At 47.0% G+C, this 12,089-nt stretch overlaps 1 protein-coding gene across 1 annotated transcript; it reads right to left on the bottom strand.

The window, feature by feature from the left end:
* Window positions 1-2,355: 2,355 nt before the first annotated feature.
* Window positions 2,356-3,318, bottom strand: LOC127387777 (G-protein coupled receptor 35-like). The gene has a single exon (XM_051626551.1). The coding sequence runs from the start codon at window positions 3,316-3,318 to the stop codon at window positions 2,356-2,358; it is 963 nt and encodes a 320-aa protein (XP_051482511.1).
* Between the last annotated feature and the right edge of the window lie 8,771 nt (window positions 3,319-12,089).

The following is a 12,089-nucleotide window of genomic DNA, read 5'->3' as shown; positions in this document are numbered from 1 at the left end:
TAAGACTCATTTCTGTTCAGCAGAATTGTTTTTCCATCCCTTGTAAGCTCTTCCTGATGTCCCTTTTGAGGTTGTTTCCCAGCCAAAGCAAGCCCTTCTCATGGGGTTATCCTGTGCTCCTGGTACAGATTGCTACTAGACAAGACAGCTCAGGACACAGAGGTGATGCCTGCCATGCAGGCTGACAGGGCAGGATAAGGGAGAATGGGCTGAAAGGGATGCTAAACTTCCTACTCTCTGAAGAGAGTTAATGGCAGTATATTTGTTGACAGCTTCAAGACTGACAATACTCACATCTCCCTAAGCAGTCAATGGTTCTTAAGATCAGGCACTATTATCTCATATCTTTTCCTGTCTTTGAAAATATACTTTAAAAGGCAGAGTGAGGGCCAAAAAACAGTGTGCAATATACACAGGGCCCTTTTGCGCTGCTTGTGGTGAAGTACCAGTAATGCCAGAGCATAAACAATACTTCAAAGAAGAAAATTAGGACATAAATGATCGACTGAATGACCTGAACAGTTTCATCCATTTTTATGCTGCAGTTGCTCCCTGCAGCTTCCATCATGCTGGGACCTCTGCTCAAGTATTGACATAAAGCAGGTAGAGCTAACAGCTGGATGGGTAGTACCTGCTGTGATGGGAATAGCCTTTCCCTGTGTCATTTGGCCAGTGTCTAGACAGTGGTTTCAGCATATGGTCTGTAGACACTAGAAGGTAATAGGCCACCTGTAGGAGAACTATTTGTAAGTCATCACTAAGTAAATGAGCAGAATATGGGTTTGCATTCCCTGGAGGAATATGTTAGGGATTTAAAAGTCAGAAGACACTGAAAGTCAAGGATTTCAAGCCAACCAAAGTACAGCTATCACATGCATTTAAAAAACACCTTCCCGTGCTGACTTTAAGTTACTGAAGCGACTGTGTCATAAAACATTAGATGCAAATAAATGTGCCCTGGCACTCCCTCTCAGCCCAGCTTTCTCTATGGGTCGCTTCCTTCCTGAGCCCTCCCTTTGTTGCTTAACTTTTTTTTAGCTGCTCTGCTGTCACTTCCCTGTGGGGTAGGAGGATTTGTGATGCATAGTGAGCAAGCACAGATATTATAGAGGAATTTGGTACCTGGGAAATCTGACATTAAAACTTATGCCTGGTCTGGGATCCAGCTAAGATAGATTAAGACTCTCTGTATAATGCATGGAAAGAAATCTGTCAAAATAGGTACAGGAGAGCTGTTGAACCCTCACTGTGCACTGTCCAAGCAACTGGAAGGAAAAAATCCCCCACAAATTCAAAGCAGTGATTCTTTATACAGAGCAATGCTGAGAACCCCTCAGCTGTGGGTCTCCCCTTTCTCTGCAGAAAGGCCTTACACACCCCACTGTCACCAAACCTGCCTTGAAAACTGTTCATGGATGGTGAGGGAAGGATCAGGGCTGAATCTCTTTTGTTGTTCACTGCTGGTTTCTGGGCGTCAACACTCCCGCAGTGTGAGGCTGTGACAGCTCAAGCAGATGCACTCACCTCTCACCAGAGGGAACAACCATTGAAGATTAGATCCTGTTGAAGTACAACAGACCTGTCACCAGGGCTTGTGGTATTTGGTTGGGTGAAATCAGATCTTTGCAGTTCTCTACTTGATGTGCATAATGCTCAGGGTCTATTCTGTGGTCCACCATGCTTTGCCTAGCTCAGTTTTTCCATGCAGTAATGGCTTTATTTATACTCCCAATTATTTTAGTCTCTCAAATGCCAGGGCATTGCCACAAGCTAATACAAGTGTTACATGGCAAGAATGGAGCAATAGTTTTATGCTGCTGTCTGACTCCGGTGGTTTACTCCATGCACAGTAGAGCTGCATCCTGGTGATAGCTGCAAGCTTTGAAATTATATAAGTTGGCAGGAAACTGCCATGGCACAAGCAAATTCTTTGATGTAAGCAGCGCAGATCTAACAGGTTTGGCAGGGGCTTTTTCTTGTTTTTAAGTTACCATGTATTACATTACTAGAAGGGAATTTGTGTATTGCTGTAAGAGTGCTCCATTTCCTATGTTTAGCTGCATGATATGTACAAATAAGCTGATGCATGAAACATTGGTCTTATCATTGGTTCCACGTACCACGTGGCCCTCCCTCTTGACCGTGAGATGCCTGAAGCTGCAATACAACGATCCAAGAAAGCAGTCAGAGCTGGAGTCATTGAGGACAGAAGGACAAGATTCAAGTTAGTATCAGACCCTTGGGAGGGGGTTGCCCCTTTTTGTAGGTGTGCCTGTATTGCTGATGCTTGCAAATATTGTAGGTGGTCCCATTCCCTCTGCCTTGAAACTTCAGCAGCACCTGGTGATGTGGTGTTTATGTCATGTGGTTTAATATCATGACTTGATCTGTGCGTGGCTGTGACTCTTGGTGTTGGCTCATGTTGGACCTCCTCGTTATGCAAGTGGGGAACAGAGAAGGAAATTCCTGGAATTCCTTGGCTGCAAAGTAATAGCAAAATGCATCCAAACAGCAGTTAGAATTCACCAAGCATGAACAGATCTCTATAGAGGCTCTAACTTTCGAGAGTAAGGAATGAGCTCCAGCAACATCCACTGCTAACCGCAAGACCAGTGTGATGTAGAAAGGTGAAAAACATATGATGAATACACACAGATTCACAGAAACAATGTGGATTGCTTTCTGGACTAACTTTGTCTCATGAGGGCTCGTGGCCAACTTCTTTTTGAGACATTTGATGACTTGTATTGAGCAAAAAATCACAATCCCTAAGGAAATAAAATACCCAAAGGTCATGGAGAGTAACAATGAATAATTAACTTCAGTAGATTGCTTCTGAAAGCAGAATTTTTCTTTTCTACCATGAAATTTTGAATGCAAGTAGGAATAAAGTATCAGTATTATCCAAAGAAACATGCAGATAGCAGCCGATTTCAGTGGGGATCGAAGAATCTTTGCTTTTAGAGGGAACTTGATTGCAACATATCGATCAATCGCGATCAGGGTGATGATGAGGATGCTCATAGGCATGTTTGTAAAATAGATGTTCTTTATAGTTAAGCACAGCTTGTCCATGGGTTGATTATATTTCTTAAAATATAACTGGAAAGGCAGGGCAAAGAGCAGGAAAGTGTCTGCGACCATGAGGTTGATCATGTACACCCTGGTCTCAGTCCACCTCTTGAGTTTCCAGCAGAAAACCCAGAAGGCAATCATGTTCAGTGGGATCCCCAAAGAGAGCACTGGGATGTAGATGATCTGCTGAAACAGCATGATACCCTTCTCCAGCACATTGTCATCTTTGGTGCAGTTCTCCATGTTGGTCTCTCTGCAAGAAAAGGGTGCAGGCATGAGACTGAGCTTGGGGATGGGTCCTTTGGGTTAGGTTCAGCTGCAGTGCCCCCACTCTTACAGCTCTATGGCCCCTTGCACCCCAGCACTGCACGCCACTAATTAGATGACGAGGCATTTGGCTATTTATAGAACATAACGGAGTATGTTCCTTTTCCGAGTTAAGTAAAGGTGGCTCGTCCACCTATGTCAAGTCAATGTGATGCGTCATGTTTGAGGTAATCATTACAAGATCCCAGTTTTTTGTCCCACCCCTATCCTGCAACATTTAATAAAACAAAAAGTGAAACCCACACGCTTACAGTTGAATCCGACGCTAGCACTACACACGTGCCTGTGATGCAAACATATGAACAATTTCAACAGAAGAAAACAGTGCCCAATTAACTATTTTTCTCACAAGTTTCTGCTGGTGAGATTTGGATAAACCAATCTCTGTCAATAAATCATGATTTTCGGAGTAGGCAGCCCCTGAGGTGCTTGGTGGCTCATCAGCACCACCTGTTCCTCAGCCATCCAAGTACCACTGTCCCTTGCAACCAGCTAACACAAAAACACAGAGGCAGACTTCTTCTGCAGCTGTTATAGGGTAGCAGCCCCTCTCCAACCATAAGCCTGCCTTGTCCTCCCTCCAGTCCTGGTTTGCACAGTTTGGGTAACAGCAAAGAGTCTGCAAAGCAGAATGATAGTCTTTGTGGTCCCTTGTCTTTGCTGCTGCTGTGGTTATCAGAGAGCTTTAGGGCAGCCTGCAGCAGAACTGAGCAGCGTTCCACACTTGCCTTCCAAGGCCCTTGCCTTGCTGCTGAAGCCACCCCATAGGTTTGCTTTGGGTCATGCTAGGCTTGTGAACCTGCAGAGGACACTTGAGCCCTTCCAGCCATGTGTAACTCAGGTGGTTTTACTCCTGGAGGTGGTGGGAACATTGCTGCAGGCTGCCTTGAGGATGAATCCTCTCCTCTCACTGCAGGATGTTGCAGAGGACTAGCTCAGCATGGGTACCACCAGCCCCAGCAGGTAACAGGTCTCCAGAGACAGAAAGGAAAGTGAGTACAGGTGTCTGATCTCAGCCTTCAAAAAAGGAAGCCAAAATGTTGCTAGAGTAGAAAACATGCATCCAAGAGCTTAGACTATCTCCTGAAATTCCTTTAAATATTTCAGGGTCTCTGCTGCCAGCAAGAAGGCTGTGTAGGATGCATCAGACTGTAGCTCATGAAGTGTTTACAGTGAGGCAGGAAAGGAAAATGCCCAGATTCCTCCAGTCTCTGACAAATACATGGCCTTATAGGTCAGCAGCTTCTCAGCATCAACATCTAAACTGTAGTGAAAGTTTGATTTTATGAACTATAGTAACTGGTTTTAGTGTCCAAGAATGGGAGACTGATCTGGCAACCACAGAGGAAAGCACAGCACCTGCCCAGTACCAAAACTGACATGGCATTACTGAGCCACAGGGACACAGACATTATTAGGGTGGAACTTACGGAAGAACTAACCAACAACCAGTGTCCTGGCTCTCTTGGGCTTTCAGCCTCACAGGTCCTTGGCTGTACTGTGGTACCACCTACCCTGCAGCCATTTCTTGCTAGACTACCACGGTCATCTCACAGTGAAAAAGCCACTCTGCACACATAGCACTGCCTTGAGGAGCAGCTGAGCCCTGCAGCTGGGCATCCCAGCTCCACGGGATCCTCCAAGTAAGCACAGAGCCCGTGGTGGCTCCCAAGGTCCCATGCCACAGCATGCCCAGAGCCAAGTGTCTCCACACCTGTGGAACAGACATGGTCAGAAGCACTGGTGTGAAACCACAGCAAGGGATGAAGAACCCCTTGAATGACTCATGTGGCTGCAGAACAGTGAGGCACAACAGCCGTGAAAGCAGGAGGAATCTGAGGCATCTGTGTGCAGCTGAGGACAGACCCACAAGTCATCAAGCAGGCAGCCCCGGCTGGCACTTCAGAGGTGAGAATACACACCCTGAGTGCAGAGCACACTGCCACACACTGGTGTGGGAAGAATTAAAAGACATTACCTGCTTCTTGTGGGGCCGTCAGGTGGGTTTAGTTCTCAGAAAGGTTGCAGTGTAGATGTGGGTGTCCTGGCAGGGGAGGAGATCTGTTGTGGATGCAGGTGCCAGGGCAGGGTGCTGCTCCATGCAGGGCACTACTGCCCAGGAGCCTGCTGAGGACAGCTCGGGAACACTGAAACCCAGCAGTGAGCTCTCATCCCCCAAGACTCGTTCGTTTATCACCTACTTTTGGGGAGCGCCGAGTGTCTAGCGCCCTCTCTTGTTCTACTCACGTCAACTCTTTGCTTCACTATAATTTTTTCCACCCAGGCTGCACCACCCCTCCTCACTTCACAAAAAAATAGCAATTAAAATTTAATATTTTTCAGTCGTGGGAAAACAAATAATTTCAGAAATCAAACCCATAATGCTTGCAAATTGCCCTTCTGGCAGTGAAAGGGCCCCAGGGAGAAGAGCAGCCCAAGCAGCCTCCGGTGCAGTGGCAGAGTGTGCTCAAGGCAGGCAGCAGTGGGGGGATGATGGCCTTTCTGAGGGAGCATGGGCATGGTGGTGCTCGTGCACCCCAAGATAGTGTGCCCAGGGCAAGGGAACCCACCATGCTTCTCTTTGGTGTCTTTAAAAGAAAGGTGACAGATGTTCTGGGCCGGTTCATCCTTTGCTGAGCAGCCACTGTAAAGCCCAAGCTGGTAGTGATGGTCACTGCCAACCTGGCATGGTTAACAGATACCACCGTGGCAGTGAGCACACCATCAGTGGTAAGACCTTCAGAAACATGTTTAAGAACATGTCTGAGTGGTATTTTATAGTAATTTTGATGGCTTTTGTTGTCTATTGGCTGCAGCAGTTGCAGTCTCATGGCTGCGAGCCAGACTCTGACTCCCTCAGGATTTGTCCCATTAGTTATGGTCTCCTGAGCTTGTAGTCCCAGAGGTGAAAACAGCAGATGTGAGCAGCAGCTATAAGCTCCCTGAAGGCAGATGTGGGTCACTGGGAAACAGCATAAGTAGGCAGGAGAGACTCCTCCACACTGTCGCCTGGAGCACTCAGCATTGCCTGGGCAGAGCTCAGAGGCCATTTTGGAGATTTTTCAGTATTTAGAAAGAAAAAAGCCCCATCCTAGTGAACATTTGAATAACGTTAGAGGTCAACCCACACCCCAACTCCCCTGGCTTTCTGAGGCTGCTGACCCAAGGACCAATGCATTTCCCCCATGTAAACAGCAGGGGTGTCACTGTGGGCAGCCTGTGCAGACACAGCCCACAGTGGGCTTTGGTGTGGGGGGGGGGGTGATACTCTGAGCTGCATCCGGGAGGGTGAACCTGAGGGCCAGCCTGATGCCACAGCATCAACCCAAGGAAGGACAAAACACAGACATCAAAGGTCTAGGCAGAGTTAAAAGTGGTGGGTGGGAGCTGCAGCTCCTGGGGAAGGCTGTTCGAAGGATGGGTCTCTGTGCTGGTGCTCAGCAGTGCAGCAGGAGGGGAGCCAGCAAGAGGACTTAGCTCTGAAATCTCCTGGCCTTGGTGGCACTGAACAAGTCTTGCTTTCATCCAAAAGGTGTTCCTTCACATCTACCTCCCCTGTTGACTTGAAAGGGAAGGGCAGACAGCAGAATCTTGGCTGTTTTGTAGGGCTGTGTGCTCAGTAGTATCCTGGTACCATCCTCCCCTAACCCACCAAAGGAGTATGATAAAAATAAACAGGATTATTTTAATAATGCTAACAACCTGAAATACACAATGAGGTAAACCGTGATACATTCTCTTGAACGTGTTGGCAATAAGGATCATTTTATTTTAGCTGCAAAATGAACTAAAACAGGGAGACATACATAGGTCACCTGTCTTTCTGTATTAGGGTAACGAGTAGGGGCTGGAGGGTGGGATGGAGAGGTGTTGATGACCAGCAGTTGCACACACACTTGTACACCTCTCTGAGAAATAATTAATAGAAACATAGAGTATAAATCACAATTAACTTAATAATGCTAAACCTAACATAGATCTCCCTAAAGAGACAAAGCAGTAGTTATCCCAGTAACACTGAAGCTGTTCTTTTTTTTCTTTAGCAAGTGTCTGTCTGAAAGGGCTGGGTTTGATTTGTTTTTTCAGTGCTGGGCTTGGGCAGCAGAAGGGTTTCATGGAACTCCTTGGTCACAAAGTAATAACAGACACTATCCAGGCAGCAGTTGGATGTGGCAATACACCTTGTCATAGAGGAGAAGTTCCTTGTAAGCTGGAGCAGGAAACAAGTAGCTCCAAAGCTCTCCATTATGACCCTGGCAAGTACCCCAAGGTAGGCTGGCAGAAAACACACTAGAAATACAATCAAATTTGCATAAATAATGTGAAGAGCTTTCTGGATTAATTTCTTCTCTGGTGAATTTGTCTTCAGATGTCTCTTAAGGTTCCTAATTACTTCAGTGGAGCAAAAAGTCAAGATTGCTAATGGAAGAGTAAAAATGAATAGAATGGAAAGCACGCTCCGAGTAGTGGGTGCAGAGGTATCATTCTGAAAGCAGCGTGCAGCATCTCTGTGCCAGAGCTGAAAGGTGGCACCAGTTATCACAGAGACCCACAGAAGCCCACAGAGAAGAGCAGCCCTTGATGGAGATCTGAAGATTCTGGCTTTCAAAGGGTGCTTTATGGCAATGTATCGATCAATGGAGATAAATGAAATTATGTAGATGCTCATTACCATGTTGATAAAATACATTGCCTCTATAAACTGGCAGAGTTCATTCCGGGTTGACTTATTCCAGAGCAAATAAGCCATGCAGGGCAAGGTGCAGATGACAAAGCAGTCTGCAAGGACTAAATTGATTACATATACCCTGGTTTCTGTCCACTTCTTTATCTTCCAGAACACCCAGAGTGCAAGGGCGTTAAACAGTGCTCCAAAAAAGAAAATGAGGTTATACAGAGCAAATTCAATGAGACGAACATGGTGATATAGTTCTAGATTTGTGACACTGCAGTTGTCAGACACATTCATTGTCCTGATCTGTAGATGGTGTTCTGAGACCTGAAATAGGAAAAGACATGGTAAGACTTTCCTTCTACCTCTTTATGGATACATGGCTCCTATCAAAAAAGGCATTTAACTAAATACTCACTTTGTTATGATTGTTAATTTGAGTTGATAAAGCTGGCCTTCTCTGTCAGCCTGTAGCTGGGATGCATCCTTTGTCAAGCTTTGTTTTTTTTTTCTCAGATTATGAATAAATATCTCAAAGTAGAAGATGCCCCCATAGATTGCAAGGGCATCCTGTGACAATATGAACACTTAAGTCCTTAAGCCAGACTGTGCAATTGAGGTAGAATTACTCTTAGCTTGGTTTTGATCTAGGCAGGGATTGCAGCAACCAAAGCTAAAGTCCAGCACAACCCATGAGCAAAAGCTCTTCTACCAGTTCTGCTGGCTTGGGAGACAGACTAGAGGGGTGAAGGGCTGCAAGGGCGTAATAACTTTCACTTGGTAGACATCCTTATGGCTCTAGCTGGGCAGGTTTCCAAACCTTTGGGCTGCCTGTGAACCTGGAGCTCCTGCTCCAAGCTGAGGAAAACAGAGATGAATCTGAGTTCCTGCATCCCAAAAGCATGCTTGAAACCCTAAGGGAGTGAGAGAGGCATGCTGGTCTCCACCTCCCTGGGAGCAGAATCAGGGGTGGAGGGATTAACCTGATTTTAAGCCCATTTTTTTCCAGGAGAGAATATGAGCCATCAGATGTCAAGCAGAAAGACAAACATAAAAGAGGAAAAAATGGTGCAAAATGAGGAAGTTGCCTTGAAGGGCTGCATTAGATGGTTCCTGTTCAAGGCAGGCATCCTGCCACCCTAAGAAATCCTTGAGATGTAAGTAGCAGATACTGAGCCTCTGTCACACTGGCTATTAGATGTTTTGTAAGCGTATTTGTTGTGTAAAGAATGTGCGTTCATGGGCTGATAAAAATCAGCTTTCATCAGACCCCATCCTGTGCACAGTGGCTCTGTGTGACGTGCACATGGAACAATTCTCTGAACTGGTGATTTTATGTATATGTCACAGAATTTTTGCTTGCATCTAAATGCACTTTGGAAAGAATTTAACCTTTTAGTTTATAATAAGTTTTTTACCACTCTAACAGGAGAGTGAAGTGTTGAGGGACCTGGTGAGATCCTGCAGCTTTCAGAGATTTAGAAGGGGAACACCATGACTGACCATGCCTGGTTAAGCAGTTATTTGTCTCCATGCAATGCAGACCATGGCTCAGCTGGTGAGGGCACTGTCTGCAAAATCAGACTTCAGTTCTGAAGTAACTGATAGCCCCACAAATAGGTCAGTTGCTGGGGGGATGCATAAATGGGCACTAGCAAAAAGTTATGTGGCTCTGCATGGAGCTCTCTCCCAGTTCTTGTGTGCTTAGGTCTAGGTTTCTCCACAGAGGCTAGGTGCCTGCACTCTGGATGGAATGTGACAGCTGTCACCTGAGGAAAACCTCTCTGTCTATGGTAAGTAGCAGTAGGGAAACAACCTACATCAAGGGCTGAAGCTGCCACATCAGTATGCTCACTAACTGCATGAGGCAGATGTCCTGGTCTACAACACTGGCCCTGGTCTCCAACACCAGCAGCTGTCTCTGAGTTCAAGTACAGCACAGGTGAACTACACTGGTGGCTCTGCAGCTGAAAGGGCTCTGGCTGCCACCACCTTTGGAGCTAGAGATGTAGCCCAAATGCAGTTCCCAGCATCAGGACTTGCAAATGCTCCAGGCCATGAGACAGCCCAGAGGCTGGGGTAGGAGGAAGGAAACCAGCAGAGCGTTTAAAGCAGGCCATGCAGGGTATGGCTGAGCACAAACCACCTGTAAATAGATGCAGTTTGATAAACTAGCATATCCTGTGACTGCTGGAAATAGCTAAGGTGGGGTCAATAAGATGGCTGCAGTCTCAGGGGGGCTAGGAAGCAACCTACAGTTATGAGAAAAGGGAGAAGTTGGCTGTAAAACAGCATCTTGCTGCTGCTAGGGGACCTGGAACAGGCAGGGTCTTAATGGACAATGTCACCAGTATTGTGAAGTATATCCAGAAGTCCCTTCCAACCCCTACCATCCTGTGATTCTGTGTGGTTCTGTGATTCTTACCAGAGAGCTTGGAAGAAGGGAAGCAAGGTGGAGGCTGAAGGCACAGCGGGTGTCGTGGCTGTACCGTGGGGGCAAACATCCAGTGTTTTTCCCAGCGGGATGCCCCTGAGGAAGCAGAAGCACTGGAGGGGAAGCCCTGCATGTAAAATCCTCCATCCTCCTTGCGGGAGGATCTCAGAAGTGAGCAGGTACCAGAGGGGTGAAGGGTAAATGTGGTGAATGGAATGACAAAGGACAGAGTGGGAGTGAAGGGAGCTGGAACTGAGTGGAGAGGGAGGACGAAGGAAAATGGGCTGGGAATTATGGAGTACAGCACAGCACCCCCACCACCTTCAAACCTGCCACCTCATGGCAACTGCCCTGATTTCCACCTGTGCAGTGAGCAGTGAGCTGACCTGGGAGGGAAGCACAGCCAGGAAGAGGGAGTAGACAAACTGCTTCTGAGGCAGAAGAGCCCTAGGTGAGGGCCCTGCCACAGCACTTCAGTTAAGAGGGTTTCCTCTCTGTTTTCAGACAGCATAAAGAAATTTGGAAACTGCCTGCTCTGACCTTGCTGTTGATGTTCACAGCTCTCTCAGACACAGCCATCTAGGGCACAGCAGTTTATCCTTTTCTTTCTTGAAACTGTTGTTCTTTCAGGCTCATCTATCACTGGATCCCTTGAAAACAGCAATGCAGTCACTCTAACCACAGAACAGCTTTGAAAGACTCAGGAAAGGGGATGCAAGGGTTCACTTAGACTAAAAAGCAATCTCTTGGTTGTTTCCCATGCTGGGATGAATTTAGCTTCCAGTTCCCAGCTGCTGTTAGGAAGTAATATGCTCTGATCTTCCAGACAAAGTACCTTGAAGGTACCTTGGAGTAAGAACAGTAACTGAAAGACTCAGACATCACAACCTACTACATGGACCTCTGTGGTGCAGAGACAGCAGTGCCCTGCAGAAATGGGGTGTCTAAGCCTCCTCTGCCTCCTCCCAGCCACAACAGGACCCTGAGCAGCAGTTCACAGAGAGCAAGAGAGAACAAAACAAAGTGATGTTACCTGTAGGTTTAATGTCACAAAACCAGCAGAGGGTCGAGGCAGGTCATGTGGGGGCTGCGCAGCCCGTGTCCTGGTCAGGAGGAGCAGGCTGGTCTGGAGGACAGGCACAGGCTGCATGTGCAGGGAAAGTGTCAGACACCAGCAGCTCACTGGTACTTGAGGGTTCCTGTAGCACCTCCTCCTCCTGTGTAGGGGAAAATTTCATGTCAGTTTGGTCTTGAATGTCAGTCTGCTGACCAAACAAACAAACAGTGTCAGTACTCTCCAGTGAGGTCTAGTGCCTCATCATTCAGCGCTTTCTAGAACTGTGTGTTCAGCAGCGAGCAGCGCTCCTGAGCAGCTGTGGCTTCAAGAAGCTGTGCTGAAACCTAAGCTAAGCAAGACCAGGAAGATGCTCTATCTGATATTAGATCACCCTCTGCAGCTGGAGGTGCAGACCCCAGACTGAGTCACGCTTGCACAACCTGGGGCAGTGGGCACACCAAGAAGCTTGGCATGTAGCATAGGCTACCACCTGGGCTGAGGAGCAGCATAGATGATGGAAAAGG

This window comes from Apus apus, chromosome 8 (genome assembly GCF_020740795.1).
Source record: "Apus apus isolate bApuApu2 chromosome 8, bApuApu2.pri.cur, whole genome shotgun sequence".
Classification (NCBI taxonomy): Eukaryota; Metazoa; Chordata; class Aves; order Apodiformes; family Apodidae; genus Apus; species Apus apus.
This window is presented reverse-complemented; position numbering and strand designations above follow the sequence as displayed.